The sequence below is a fragment of the Mesoplodon bidens genome (genome assembly GCF_964165515.1).
Source record: "Mesoplodon bidens genome assembly, chromosome: 5".
In the NCBI taxonomy this organism is placed as follows: domain Eukaryota; kingdom Metazoa; phylum Chordata; class Mammalia; order Artiodactyla; family Ziphiidae; genus Mesoplodon; species Mesoplodon bidens.
The window spans coordinates 139,044,055-139,060,127 of NC_138161.1; the positions used below are offsets into that span (position 1 = coordinate 139,044,055).

General features: G+C 46.2%; 1 protein-coding gene across 1 annotated transcript in view; it reads right to left on the minus strand.

Moving 5' to 3' along the window:
• CLSTN2 (calsyntenin 2) overlaps positions 1 to 16,073 on the minus strand; it is a 628,388-nt gene that overhangs the window by 33,174 nt on the left and 579,141 nt on the right. The window contains exon 9 of the mRNA XM_081235450.1: positions 5,522 to 5,684. Within this exon, the coding sequence (XP_081091576.1) occupies positions 5,522 to 5,684 (163 nt within the window). The remainder of the gene's footprint in view (positions 1 to 5,521; positions 5,685 to 16,073) is intronic.

The window sequence follows — 16,073 nt, forward strand, 5'->3', positions numbered from 1 at the left end:
GACCAGGAGCTAGGGTAGAAAGCCCTCCTCATCCCAGGCCAGAGGGGTGCCACCGTCAGGAACAGGCAAAGTTAGACACTCTAGGAAGGTCAAGGTCCAGAGAGCACTGGAGGAGAGGCCCCAGCAGAGGCAGGGATGAAGTGGTCTCTGGGGACAGAGCCACAAGCAGAGAAGTCTGTGATGAGCTCCCCCAAGAGCAGATGAGGCTCAGGCAGAGGGCAGGGTGGTACTTACTGGGGTGCATGTCTAGAACTATGTTTCTTCAAACATGTGCAGCCATTTCATTAACAGAACTCTTGCCCTGATATCGATAAAACAGAGCTTCTCTGGTTGTCATGTTGGGGGAGAGGTGCCCTGGGGTGTCACCTGCTGAGGCATCTCTCTGAAACCCCGGGGACTCCCTAAGGCCATGGTCTGGCACATCGGCAGCCTTCTCGATTCAACCCCACGACAGCTGAGTTACAGGCCCTGGTTGGTTGGGCCCAGTGTAGAGGTCCAGGCACAAATCAGATGTGATTATACAGTCAGTTTTTACCATATATGGGTAGAACTTGAATTTTTGCTGTTAAAAATGGATGAGTAGGGGGCTTCCCTGGTGGTGCAGTGGTTGAGAGTCCACCTGCCGATGCAGGGGACGCGGGTTCGTGCCCGGTTCCGGGAAGATCCCACATGCCATGGAGCGGCTGGGCCCGTGAGACATGGCCGCTGAGCCTGCGCGTCTGGAGCCTGTGCTCCGCAACGGGAGAGGCCACAACAGTGAGAGGCCCGCGTACCGCAAAAAAAAAAAAAAAAAAAAAAAAAAAAAAGAATGAGTAGGGACTCTAAGGAAAAGGACAAATTAATTTGTCTTTTAAATGATCTTCTCCAATGGCGTGACCCAGAGAGAGACAGGGACCTGGTATTTGTCCAAAGGCAGCCGTTTCTGCCTGATCAGACTGATCTCGGCCAGGAGAGAGGGTCTGATTCCATCCCCAGAACACTGTCACGGAGCACAGAGGTGATGGTCAGGTGGCCTGCAGCGGTCACGCAGAGGAAGGAGGACTTTTTTGAAAGGCGAGGTCCATCCTGACTTCAAAAGCCCTTCTCAAGAATTAAAATATGCTGCCTGTTCTAGGCCGTACTGGCAACATTTCTTACGTGTAAATGAAGTCTCCATTTTTTTTTTAATTACTGGAAAAAATACCAATGAAAATAAAGTTCCACCAATTACTTTGGCTTTCCAATTCACGAACAGGGCACAGTAGGCTAATGGGGGCTGCAGAACACTGCCCACCCTCAGTGCTGAGCCAGTTCCCGGGAGCAGGCAGCTGCTAGCACGTTATTTTCTATCCTCATTGTTAAACCCCGATTGGAAATTTCACAAATGGGAACCAGTTCCCTTGCCAACCTCAAAAGTACTTGAAAAACTCCCCACGATTACAGGCCCGAAGGGGTTCGTTCACACAGCAGGCTTATAGCGTGTATATAAGTGGACTTTGGAAGGTTTAGAAACATGCCGAGATAAAGACTGCATTATAGGCCATCAACCTCACAGTGCCATGTCCTATTGAAAGACCTTTTGATGTCTCCTTCCAAGACAAAAAGAGGATCCAAGCTCCTAACAAGGCAAGATGGCGTCCTATGGTCTGGTCTCAACTCCTCACCTCAGCCTCCTCTCAACTCATTCTGGTCCATTGCATGTTCCAGTGGTAGGGCACCCTGGGCATGCTGACGTCAAGCTTCTCTGCCATGCTATATGCTGTTGCCGTCTTTATCTTCCTAAAGAACGCTTTCTCATCCAATAAAGCCCAATTATAAAGATTTTAAAGGAGTTTTCTCCTATGCTGAAAATTCACCAATAGATTATCATTCCCCTCAGAGAAGATACTCAGATCTCCTCCATGCCCAGAAGCCTGGATGACCAGGTTCTCTCCTATACCATTAGCCGCATCTTCCAGCACTTGTCTTCTGACTGACTCTTCTCCAGCCTCAGTGACCTTTTTTCTCACCTATAGATGGACCTGGGAGGGCAGGGTCTGAGTGTGAGCATTAATCCTGGGGAAGGGGAGAAGGTCAGTGCATGCAGGGAGCCACGGGGAAGATGGCATCACAGAGGCCAGAGTGTACCAAGGTCTTGCAGACAATCTGCCATATTGGGTTTAGGTGCAAGGCGCAGAGAAGGAGGTGGACGAGGCAACCAGCAGATGTTTTCAAATTTACACATTCATTCAACTGAAACATGCCAAACACACTCCATGGACCCATCACCTAATCCTTGTAATAAGGAGTAGGTATTACTCTAGATTAAAAAAAAAAATAGATGAGAAAGTAGGAGTTCAAGGAAGTTAGGGATTCTGCTGTGTCCACACAGCTAGTAAGTGGCAGGGCTGGAATTTGACTCAAACTCAAATTTTTTATGACTCCTAAGCCTAAACTCTTTTTTCTTGTTCTGTAGAGGGTCAGTTGAAGGAGTATACAGCAAGAGATAGCAAAGGGAATACAGAGTTTCTGTGGCGTTTTGATTCCAGAGTTGTCAGATATCTCAGAAAGTAAAGGGTTTACAGCATTTGTATCAATACACATCAGTTCCTGCATTTTCCCAAACACATAATCACATAAACAAAATGACCAATCAGCAACAGTGGCAGCAAGCCACAGTGGAAGGAGAACAGTCTTTGAAGAGTTGAGGTTGGGCAAATCTGACGGGGTGACCTTGGGTAAGCAACCTCACCTCTCAGACCCTCAGTTTTTTTATCTTATCCCCACAAGTAGGGACTTACTAGTGCTTTCTCAGAGGACTGTAAACATCCATGTACATAAAGGGCCTCCTTGCAACAGTGGCTCTTAAAGTTTCCTCCAGGAAATGACATAAGGCACTTCCACTCACATTTAATTGGCCAAAGCAAGTCATATGGCCACACTTTACTCCAAGGAAGAGTGGTCCTAGCATCTATCTGGGAAGAGGACAGAAATACTCAAACACCCTAGTGACCGTTCTTTCTCCCACACTCTTTTAAAGCATTTTTTTAAATCTTTATTTATTTATTTATTTTGGCTGCATTGGGTCTTCATTGCTGCATGCAGGCTTTCTCTAGTTGTGGAAAGCGAGGGCTACTCTTTGTTGTGGTGTGCGGGCTTCTCATTGCAGTGGCTTCTCTTGTTGTGGAGCACAGGCTCTAGGCATGTGGGCTTCAGTAGTTGTGGCACATGGGCTCAGTAGTTGTAGCACACGGGCTCTATGCCCAGGCTCAGTAGTTGTGGTGCACAGGCTTAGTTGCTCCATGGCATGTGGGGCTTGATTGTCACTACAGCACAACTTAGCCTATTCTAACTGATCCAAAGAGATCATCTTAATTCTTTATAAAATCACTTTATTTTTGTGGGGCTGGTCTAACCAGTTGGCATGTAACTGGGAGAAAGTGGTTTCAACTGGCCTTGTTAGAGCTTGGGGCAGGTTTCCATTGCAGGCTGGGGTGACAGGGATCCAGATGTGGTCCCTGAGGGCCTCTAGGGAAGAGTAGTGGTAAGGTTCATGGTGAGGACATGACTGGGGCCCCCTTATCTATGGGCAGCATCCAAGCTATGTTCCAAAATATCCACGGGCTGACTGGTGGTGTCCAGCTGGGGCACTGAGCCACACAAGAGGGCCATCGCTCTAGCACAGCTGTGTTTAGTGACTAATGATTCCTGTGCAACCTCTAAATCAGTGCCTTGCTATACTAATTAGTTTCATGGACTCTTGCCAGATGACACAGTCTTCCTTTCCTGTTATCCTGGGGAATTCTGCAATACTGAGGAAGCTCCTATCACACTCTACTGAAATGTTTGAGAAGCTTTCTACTATCATGTGATGTACGTCAGACTTCATGTAGGTGACTTCTGCTCAAAAACACACTCTCTCACTCAGGCATAAAAAAGAATGAAATAATGCCATTTGCAGCAACATGGATAGACCTAGAGATTATCACACTGAGTGAAGTAAGCCAGACAGAGAAAGACAAATAGCATATGATTCGTTTATATATGGAATCTAAAAAGAAAAGATACAAATGAACTTATATACAAAACAGAAATAGACTCACAGGCATAGAAAACAGACTTATGGTTACCAAAGGGGAAAGTGGGGAGAGGGATAAATTAGGAGGTTGGGATTAACCTATACACACTACTATATGTAAAATAGATAAACAACAAGGACCTACTGTATAGCACAGGAAACTATACCCAATAGTTTGTAAAACCTATAAGGGAAAAGAATCTGAAAAAGAGTATATATACACATATGTATATATATATGTATGTGTGTGTGTGTATATATATATATATATATATATATATACACATACATACATATATATCTCTGAATCACTTTGCTGTACACCTGAAACTAACCCAACATTGTAAATCAACTATACTCCAATTAAAAAAAATATACTCTCTTCTGTTGCCTCATTCCTGCTTTGTTTCCTTCCCGGATTTTGTGTCTCTAGTGCTCCCAGGGCTGCACCATTTGCCCTTCTTGTCATCTTCTCTTGCATGGGGCTGCCCAGAACTCACTCTTAGTCCCAGTGCAGAGGGGCCTGTGTCTCCCCTAGAGGGAGCCAGCCCTCTGAAGACTTACTCTTATACCATCACCCACCTTTCCCCTAAGCCCCCATGGCAAATGGTCAAGGTCACAGATCTTAGTAACTTTCAAAGAATGCATCAACACGAGTTCGAGTCATCTCAAAGTGCTAATCTGCTTATTTGGGGAGCATTTTACTTCCCCTGTGCTCTCCCATTGGTACTTCAAAACACCCCAGCTGCTAAGGGAGCAAAAACAAAGATGCCAACAAATCTGAGTGGGGAATAGAAAGGCTACCTGCACGCTCAGAGTGCTGGTTTTCCTGCTTCCAAAGAGGAGATTAGCCTGGGTGCAGGGACTGGAGGAGAGGCAGCAACAGAAGAAATGAGGAAGGAGCAGAGACCTTCAAGCGAGAAGGCAACAAGAAGCCTCCATCCCTGGGGAGCAGGGAAGGGGCTCAGAGCTTAGCAGAACTTGAGGGTGGCCTCTCATGGCCTTGAACCTATGGGCAATCCCCCGCTCCCTCCGTCCCACATATTTGTGAATTCCCGGTATAGAGGGTTGGGGTCTTGGACAATTTGATTGGGAATAAAGAGAGATCCTTGGCTTCTGACCTGTGTAGCAATCAACAGAGCCAACTGGCAATTTTGCTATAAGATTCCACATTCAGCCTTCTTCCTACACAGCCCCAGTTTGGAACCGGATAAGGTTCCAGAACAATAAAAGGCATTAGCAACTCAGAGGCAACCTGAAATTGCTCATGTTTATCTAAAATCAAAATCTGGTCTCAAGTGCTTTATTATTATACAAGCGTAGTGCCTGGATTCATCCTTATTTTTATAAATCTTGTTTTATTAGTAAGGGGTAGAACATTTTCCTGGCTGATTCTCATACCACTTGCTTTGCCCTTTTCTCTGTCAGTACCTTTGATGGACTGTACACGGATGGACCAGGAAGAAAGTCTGGACATAGGGTTACCTTGCCAACAAGCGCCGACGGTAAGTTGCATGGCTATGTGAGATGGATGAATGGGCCAATCGTTGGTCACCAGGTATGGTTCATACGTTGCTCCATCCATGTATAAGGTAACCACAGGAAACTCCACATTGATGACATAGTAATGCCATTCTTTGTCACAAATCTAGTGGAAAGAAAGAGAAGCAACACTTAAAATTGAATATGCAATGAAACATCTAACAGACTTATTCTAATTATGAAAGAGGGAGAAGAGACCTTTAGATCAACAATGTGTATTGCAAAGAACCCAATGAACATAATGGTTGATACGCACTGAGGTTATAGAAACTCAAATCAAACGTGATGGGGCAAACCACGGAATAGAGGAACACCTGAGAAGCTAATCATCAGGCAAACATTTGGCTGTCGGCAGATTATCTTGATCACATAATTACCAGCTCTCTAGGCTGGCAGGTTCTTGGTGGACAGGTGGAGGTGTCTGCTTACATTTGCTCTGTATCAAATTTTTCTTAGTTTTTCAATAGAGAAAGAGTAAAATTAAAATTGTTTTTCTAAGCTCCAGGATGGATGGAGCTATAAAAAGAAAGATGCTAGATTGGAAGTAGAAATGAAGAAGAAGATAGAGAAAGGGCAGAGGAAGGGAAAGAGAAAGAAGAAAAGAGAAGAGGGAAACATTAGGAGTTAGGAAGGATCAAGGAGAAAGCAGTGACCATGGGATGAGGAAGAAGAATGCGTTTCAGAAGAATAGGAACCACCCCCCGCAATTCCTTTGTCTCTAGATTAAGGCTTGTCTGAGGAGCTGTTGTAGTCTCACCCTCCCTTCAACCCAAGCAAAATAAATTCTGAGACAGACCGTCTTCCCAAGAGGACTCAGTTTTATCTTCCTTAGAGTCCCTGGGGAGCTGGAGAAGAACAACAAGTAGGTCCTCCTGGCTGAACTCACTGCACAGCACTCTTGCACTCATGTCCCCTCACAACTTTTGCACCTATGATTTCTGGTCTTAGGCCTGGGAATGAAAAATCTAACTTTAATGGGTGGGTAGAGACATTGGGGGCCAGGATAAAGTCACAATTCCTGACCTCAAGATACTCAACTCCCACAGCATGATCCAAAATAGAAACCAATATGGCACGTCTTGGGAAAAGAGATAGGAAGCATAAAAGGTGACAAGGCTGGGGATGGGAGCCCCCTCCCTCCGGTCGCCTAAACAAGTGTCTTGGAAGTTGCATTAGGCTCTCTCTCCTCCCCACTCCCTGTCCCTCAGATCCCTCTGTACCCTGTGGAGTCCACCTCGGAAGTGTCTCTCATCTGCGTCCTCTTGTCTCCATTGCTCCTGCCATCTGTGGCAACGGAGACAGATGAGTTCTGCACGAAGGTGACCCCAAGTGAGGACATCAAAGTCCTCCCTACACCCCGCTCTGGATTAAATGTGCTGTTTCTCATGAATAGATAACACGAAAAGGGATGCTAAATGATCTTTTCCCTTTCATTCTGGAATAAGATTTTTTTCCCCTTAATGTTCTTTTTATACGGTTCTGTCTCATGTCTCAGAAAATTGCTCCTTTTGAAATCTATTAACCTGATAAAGCCTGATGAATATTTAGGGGCCCTTGGAAGGTAAGCAGGAGGGGTCCAGGCAGATGTCTCCAAAATCCTGTTACACTTCACTGAGTGTACAGCTCAGTACCTGATACATCTCAGTAGAGGTCCTAACTCTATTTACACCCACCTCCTGCTTGATGCCTGAGACCAGACACTGGGCTGGGTGCAGGGATCTTGGGGTGGGTCTCTGACCCAGGTGAGGCTGACCTAGGGGTGTAGGTGTGGCCCAAAGGAAGATCTGAAGACACAGTCTAGGGTGATGAAAGAGTGGGGAACTAAGGAGAGTTCTGAATGAGGAAGCATCTAATCTGAGGAGACCCAATGCACGCTGGACTTGGGGTTTGCAATCCCGGATGGCCAGTCAGAACATCCTGGGGATGGTCTCTGAGGCATCAGGAAACTTCTGACCAGTCCCAGGGTGGAGAGCAGACAGATGGCAGTGCCGTGACCCTGTCCACACCTCATGCCCTTTGAAATATAGGCAGAACACGAGAGCCAATCAGGCAGCACTGGGGGGCTCCCCTGCCCAGGCCACCATTACCACTCTTCCAGTGGCCTCCCTCTCGGGCCTGGCTGCCATGTTGAATCCATGCACTGGCTGACTCTACATCACTCCGCATCTGCCGAAGCTGGATGGAGGCTGGTCCTCTGGACCGCTTTCTTTCACAACACTTACAGCATTTTTGTAGGACAATACAAAAAAGTTCCAAGGAGGAAGCAAAATAAGTCCGTAGCTTAACAGGAGTAGCAATCCCTGTCAACGTTACAATTTCTCCTAGGCATCCCCACATCTCCCAGCTTTTCTGAAACGTGCTCCATGAACAGCAGCCCTTGTGATGTCCCACCTAAAAACAATGATGTCCCACCTTAAAAAACCGTGAAGCCTTGGTTTTTGTTTTTTCATTTCCCATGTCATTAGCCTATCCAAGGTTCCCAGCAGCCTCAAAGTATACACCCGTAACAATTTTTCAACCTTTTGGGAAAATGGAACTTTTCTATTTATAGCATTCCTACAAGCATCCCATGAAACAAGAGTTGGGAAAGGTCTATTTGGAACACACTGTACATACAACTTGAAAGTTTGCTTATCTCACTTAACATCAGCATTAAAATACCTTTACTATCTTCATTTTAGATGGCTGTATAATATGGATACACTACATTGTACTATACTATATTTTATACTTCATTATTCCCTTATTCTCAGGTATTCCTTGTGTACCAGCAATTATAAATGATACCACAATGAATTTCTTTTTGCATAAATATTTGTCTGCATTTCTGATTATATCCTTGGAAGAGATTCCTGGAAGGTAATTACTGGATCAAACGTTGGAGGTATTTTTGAAGGCTCTTGACATACATCATCCAATTTTTTCTTGCAATAGTTTGTGCTTATTTATACTCCTGCTACACAGTGTGAGACTGCTCATGCGTTGTACCTTGACCACATTGAGTATTTAAAAAAATAGAAAATCCTGGCAGTTAGGAAGGCGGATATGTTTTACCTTATTTTAATATGGGTCACAAAAGATGGCAAGATTTATATTTTCCAAGATCAGAAGGTAGGGCCTTCTGGGAGTGGGGAGCAGCCTGAGCTGACCTAGAGGTAGTAAAGATTGGGAGCTTCCCCAGTGAGCTCCTAACTTGGCGTCCAAACAGAGGCTATCAGTCAGACTAGGCTTACTCCTGCAGACTTCCTGCACCAAGTAATCTATGAAGGCAGCTAAAGGAAATGCCTAATTAGGGTTTCATAAATGTGGATCTATGATGAGAAAGAGACCCTCATTAACCCTCTGCAGGGACAAACTGTAATTGAAAAATGATCAAGCCAGGAGGCAGCAAAAATAACTGTGTCAAGGCAATGGCTCCACCATGAAAGGAGGAAATTAGGCAAAGTGACCTTTCCTCGGGGGAGAGAGGAACTTTCATTCCTGATTGTGCATGAATCCCTGGGGAACCCAGCTGGCACCAGGCATGTCCAATGCCATCCCCAGAGACAATGCCCAAGCCCTCAGCTGGACCAAAGACACTTTGCCCTCTGGAAACCTGCAGGTGTGTTCCCACGGTGTCTGGTGACAGCTGCTGTTTAGCTGGGGAGTGAATCAGAGACCGAGGCCCAGGGACAAATGCTGGATATCCGTCCAAAAGGGTGGATGGCAGGGACAATGCCAAGGAGGTCTGAGTTGGGAGCAGGCTGGTACTCCAGGGTTGAGTTGGAGACTGGGGAAGCCTCCCATGAGAGGGGAGGAGATCAGGCTGCTCACAGGTTGGTCCAAATGTCCTTGAAAGGGCCACACTGGAAGTTCTGAGTTGGTTTTCCTAGCAAATCAGGTATATTTGAATGCAGTTATTCAATGTGAGATACATTTACCTATGAACCAGTGTGCAAGGGAAGGTACTAAGGGCTGCTTGGGATGCAGCACTTATCAGATACATGCTTTGCCTGCAAGATTTTCAATCTGGGGCAGGGCATGGTGTTGGTGGTTAGGCATCAGATACACAGAAGACTCAGATGCAATCGGAATTGAGGTAAGTCTTACAGACAAGGTGCAAAGCACTGTGGGATCCAGACTTCTGGTTGGGAGAAGGTGGCATTTAGGGTGGCTAAAACTGTTAAGATTCCATTAGGAATAGATGGCAGGGAAAAATTCCAGAAAATGTAGCTGAAACCTTTTATTCCCTGATTCATCTGTCCTTACAATTGGCAAAGAAGCTACTAGGTTTGGGGCAAAGGGAGATTCACTCATTCACTCACTCCTATAGACATTTACTAACTGCATATCCTGCTTTTTGAAGAAAAGAAGGCACCTGCCCTCATGGAGCTTCCAGTTCAGACACAGCATTGACAGAAAAGCTTGTAACAGTTGTGACTCATGTCCACAGATTTGTGCAAGGCACCAGGGTGAGGCCGTGGAGGGGGCGGGCGTCTGAGTGCACTGGGAGGAGGGAAGGGGCACAGACACAGAGCTTGGAGGGGTCACGTCGGTTTGGGCAAGGTGAGGAGTGGGAGATGAGGCTGCAAGGATAGCTTGGAACTGAGGCCCGAGGACTTGAACAGCTTTTCTTCTGTAGGCAACAGGACTTATGGGCGTTTGGGGGCTGGAGGAGGATGGTCGTCATAGCAACAATCAATCTTGGAACATGCTTCTCAATGTCAAAGCAGCTTTTCCTCTTCCTTGTACTATTTAATCCTCACTGCAATCAAGCAGGAGGACCAGTTCTGTCTTGGGCAGAAAATTATTAGAAAATACAGGGAAAGAAAGAACATGGTTTCTAATCTCAAGGTGTTTCTATTGGATGTTACGTGAACCACAACCCCATGGGGGGCTTCCCTGCTTGGCCTCTCTTCTTTCCATTCCATACACAACCACTGGCTCAGCTTTGCATGCAGACTGCCAAATCAGGATCTTGAGCAGATACTTATCTTCTGAGCGATGGACTCACATGTCACATTGCCCCTGAATGGTCCACTAGATGTTCCACAGGCACTTCAAACTCACCATGTCCACAATTGAGCTCTACAGTCTCGTGCTCCAGCCCAGCCTGCTCCCTGCTCTGTGTTCCCTGCCTCAGCAAATGCTCCCTTCATCCGATCTGTCATCCAAGCCAGGACACTGGGCATTGCTTTCAACTTCCTCCCTCCAGCTAAGTTACTGCCAAGTTCTGATGATGCTTGTCTTGTCCACTCTCACCTCTTCACCCTCACTCCTACTCAGAACTTATAATACGTACTAGAGAGGGGAGAGGCTGAGAAAGTGTGTGTGGGACAGGCTGTCGCAAGATGGAAAGCGTTTCAGCAGGGGGAGAGGACCAAATGTAGCAGTGGAAGGGTGGGAAAGCTTTGGCATGAGTGAGGGGCAGACAGAGTGAGGGGCTGCCCTGGGGCTGAAGGCAGCTACAGAGTGTGGTGAGCAGGGCAGCCAAGGAGGGAGAGGGGAGTCCACGCAGGTCAAGCCTGGGGGTCACGGGTTAGGTGTCACATCTGCTTTAGCATTTTCTGGGGAATCATGTTCTGGACTTTGGGAAAATACGTAATGCTTCCTAATCCTCAACTCCATCTGTACAGTGAGGATAATGATAGTATCTACATCGTAGGGTTACTGTGTGAAATGAGCTAAAATAAAGCACCCCCAATGCTTAGAGCATATTTTCAACCTGAAGAAACATGGAAACTCTTTTCCTTTTCCAAATACATTGAGATGCTGCACAAACTATAACAACAACAATAACAAAATAAAACAAAAATAAGAGAGTTAGAAAGGCTCAGGCTATCAGCTATGGTTTTGAAGCCCACGAAAATGAGGAATGTCTCAGGTCCCCTGTGCAAAGAAAACTCGAGTTGGCATGTCTGCATAAAGCCTGGGACTGTCTGAAGCCTGGGTCTTGGGACAATCACTGACATCAACCTAAGGATGCTGGGAGGAAGCCAGCTAACCTCTCTGACACGTGTCTCCTCTGAGATGTTACACCCCCAATCCTGCTCTAAGCATGTGCATTGGCTCCAAGTGTAAACATGGTGTGGAAATCCAGAACTCAGACACTATAAAAATGCATCCTTGGGAGTTCCCTGGTATCCATTGGTTAAGAATCCGCCTTCCAATGCAAGGGTCGCGGGTTGGATCCCTGGTCAGGAAATTAGGATCCCACATGCTGTGGGGCAACTAAGCCTGCGCACCGTACCTATTGAGACCACGTGCTCTGGAGCCTGTGCGCCACAACTATAGAGGAGCCCGTGTGCCACAACAAAGAGCCCTCGAGCCACAACGAAAGATCCTGCATGCCGCAACTAAGACCTGATGCAGCCAAAAATATAAATAAATAAATAAATAGATATTAAAAAAAAATGCATCCTTGAAGTCTTCAGGCCTTTATCAAAGACATACTCAAAACCTCTGGACAGACATGTGCCCACAACCTAGGGCATGAGCAGGACAATTCCTGTCTGAGATGAGCTCAGAGTAAACACTGATAAAACAAAGAGGGAGGGGCTTCCCCAGTGGCGCAGTGGTTGAGAGTCCGCCTGCCGATGCAGGGGACATGGGTTTGTGCCCCGGTCTGGAAAGATCCCACATTCCACGGAGCGGCTGGGCCCGTGAGCCATGGCCGCTGAGCCTGCGCATCCGGAGCCTGTGCTCTGCAACAAGAGAGGCCACAACAGTGAGAGGCCGGCGTACCGCAAAAGCAAACAAACAAACAAACAAAAAAAACATGAGGGAACAATCCTTTGCGTGTGTGAGAAAAAGCATCAAAACTCACGTTCCAGGAACCAGAGAAAATGGAGCAATTGGAAAGGGATTAGGGGAAGGCAGGTTTGAAAAAGAACCAAAGAGAAATGCCAGAAATAAAAGTTGTTGAAACAAACAAACAAAAAAAAACCGAGAAAGCTGACAAAAGAGTTAGTGAATTGGAAGAGAGATGAGATTAGAGCAAAATGAAAAATTTGATAAAGCAATTAAGAGAGATGAATTCTATGCATGATAGAAGGATACATTCCAACCAGCATCCTGTCAGATGTGTGAGGCCAGCAGTGAGGCTAGTGGAGAGCAGTGGGGCTGGGATCCTGAGAAATTTGTACGCCACGCTAAGGAGTGTGTTATTTTATTTTAGTGCCTTGTGTTCTAGAAAGCTTTTCTTTATTGCAACAGCCTTATCAAGTGTTAGATTCAGATGACAGTGGACACATAAGCTACATAAGCTCCTTCAGGGTAGGTTAAAGCTGAACTGGAGAGCTCCTGAAATGGAGAGCTATTGAACCAGGAGGTCAGAAACCATGCAAACTGGGTTCTCACTGAGGACTTGCAAGGCCATCTGGCCTCAGGCCACTGTTTTGGAACATTAGAAAGATGAGGTCTTGGTAAGTGCCAAGATCAACCACATGCCAAAGCAAAGATGCCACTCTTATTTGCAAATATATTTAAGATTTCCCCAGGAGGTTGCCTGAACTTCTGAACTGGCAGGGAGAAGTTCAGTGGGTTTTCAGCAGTAAGTGTTTATGACAGCTCAGAAAGCACCCGCTGGGCCTCCTGTCAAAAAGCAATCGACAGATGAATGGATAAAGAAGATGTGGCACATATATACAATGGAATATTACTCAGCCATAAAAAGAAATGAAATTGAGTTATTTGTAATGAGGTGGATGGACCCAGAGTCTGTCATACAGAGTGAAGTCAGAAAGAGAAAAACAAATACCGTATGCTAACACATATATATGGAATCTGAAAAAAAAATGGTCATGAAGAACCTAAGGGCAAGATGGGAATAAAGATGCAGACCTACTAGAGAATGGGCTTGAGGATACGGGGAGGGGGGAGGGTAAGCTGGGACAAAGAGAGAGTGGCATGGACATATATACACTACCAAATGTAAAATAGATAGCTAGTGGGAAGCAGCCGCATAGCACAGGGAGATCAGCTTGGTGCTTTGTGACCACCTAGAGGAGTGGGATAGGGAGAGTGGGAGGGAGGGAGATGCAAGAGGGAAGAGATATGGGGATATATGTATATGTATAGATGATTCACGTTGTTATAAAGCAGGAGCTAACACACCATTGTAAAGTAATTAGACTCCAATAAAGATGTTAAAATAAAAAAAAATTTAAAAAAAGCAACTGCTGACTCAGGGCAGCGGAGCACAGGGGAAACATGAAAGGTAATCTGAGTCAAAGAGACCACCCCCATTTGCAATTTGGTTGAGGAACATTCGGGCAAATCTTCAAAACCATCCTGAAAAACTGTTCTCGTAATTTGTACTTGGAGAGTGTAAATCAAGAATTTCTAGCACCCGGGATCTACACTCATCCATGGGGAGAGAAGACACACTGTTATTAGGCACCAATGATTTACCTGATGCTCTGGCACCATTCTATGATTTTTGCCTACATAACCAACTCACTGGACCAGCTGGTTTATTCCTTCCCACCAGCCCCCAGCATGACACCCTGGGAAGATCCCTTAACTTTCAGGGCTTACTGATGGGCCTCATTTCCATGTAGTGAAAAAGTGCACTTCAATTAGTCTCTCATCCAGGCCAAAGCTTCTCTTGCCCAGGCTTGGGCTAATTGGCAAATTCTGCAAAGCCCCACAGAGGTAGGGTTGCCTGAGTTGATGTGCGAGCCAGAGGTTAGAGCACAAATCCTGCTCTCGGTGAAGTAGGGACTGTGCATTCCAAGGGCTCTGTGTCCTGCAGGTGTGAGTAAGTGGGACAGGACCAGCCAATGGAGATGTGGCCCCTCACTAGCCATCACTCGGGAAAATGTTCTCTGCAGACCCTTTCAGGCTTCTTTCCCAACTGGGTTTTGTAAAACACTGTCCTGCAAAATGTACCATGAACAATGGCTTCCAGGGACAAGAATATTTTGGAAAAGTTTTACTGAACACAGTAAAACAGATTTCTTTTTGCAAGGTGACTCAGAACTGTGGTTCTCAGAGTGTGGTCCCTGGACCAGCAGCATCAGCATCACCTAGTGCTATGAACTGAATGTTTGTATCCCCTCAAAATGCATATGTTGAAGGCCTAACCCCCAATGTGATGATGTTTGTAGGTGAGGTCTCTGGGAGATAATTAGGTTTCGATGAGGTCAGGTGGGTGGGGCCCCCATGGTGGGATTAGTGCCCTTATTAGAAGAGGAAGAAAGACCAGAGTCCCCTCCTTTTCTCTCTGTCACGAGAGACAGGGAGAAGGCAGCCATCTGCAACCCAGGGAGTGGGCCTTCACCAGCAATCAGACCTGCAGGAACCTTGATCTGGGGCTTCTCAGACTCCAGAACTGTGAGAAAATAAATGTCTGTTGTCTAAACTGCTGGTCTGTGGTACTTTGTTATAGCAGCCTGAGCTAAGACGTTGAGGAACTTGCTAGACATGCAAATTTTCAGGCCCCACCCCAGACCCACTGAACAGAAACTCTGGAGGTGGGGCCTGACAGCTTGTGTTTCAGCAGGCCCTCCAGGTGATTCAGATGGGCTAAATTTGAGAACCTCTGTCTCAGAGAACTTAATATGCTAATGTGGCGGATAGAATAGTCAGTTTGCCGAATTTTCTGACCTCATTTATTTTATTTTCCTTTTGGGCGCCTATGAAAATCACCTGCAACAAAAAATCTCAGAAGACACATGGTGTGAGATTTATTCAGTTCATTCAACACAGGTTGATTGAGCGCCCAGTATGTCCCAGGCACTTCTGGGCACTGGGAATGCTACAGTGAACAAAACAGGAAGATTTCCGCCAGTGTTTCCCACTGTCCACCATATGCCACCATCTCCCACGCCCCCACTCCCCGCATCCCTCCCCCGCGACCCTGAAGCTTTCCTGCCTCTGATCACACATTTCTCCCAGCTTCCCCCATTAAGCATTAGGACTCCCTTGCCCCCCAAAACAAAAAGCCTCTCAAGCCTGCCCAGCTTTTTCACTCTTCCTTGGTTTTGGTTTCTGGGACGTGCCATGGAATTCATCTGCAGACATTTTCCTCCTGAATTTCCTGAACAGCTGACATCTGTCAGGGCTCTGGGCCTCCGATCTGAGCCTTGGAGGCACAGCCTGCCTGTTGCAGCTTGTAAGCAACCATGTACAGAGTGAGTTCAGTATTTTAACAGGCCAGGAAGCACATGTCTTCAATTAGACAGTTAGGAAAGAGACTATTTCTCCTCTGGTGCTCTTTCCCTGATCCTAATCAACTGCACAAAGACCAAGCAGATCGCTCGGCTCGAGAAAGTGGGTTGAAATGGAGTCACTTTAGGATGGGGTTGAGGTGTTTAGAATCTCATCCTGTGTGTGCAACCCCCTCCCGCAAAAGACTGTGAGCTTCTTGAGGTATGGTATAAGGGAAATGATGGCCATTTGACAATTACTGAACGAATGAATGATTACAGTAAAAGCCAGCAACAGTGGAATTGGTTCCTCTAGAAAAGGGTGACAGCCCTAATCTTGGATTCCAGCCTCTAGAACTGTGAAA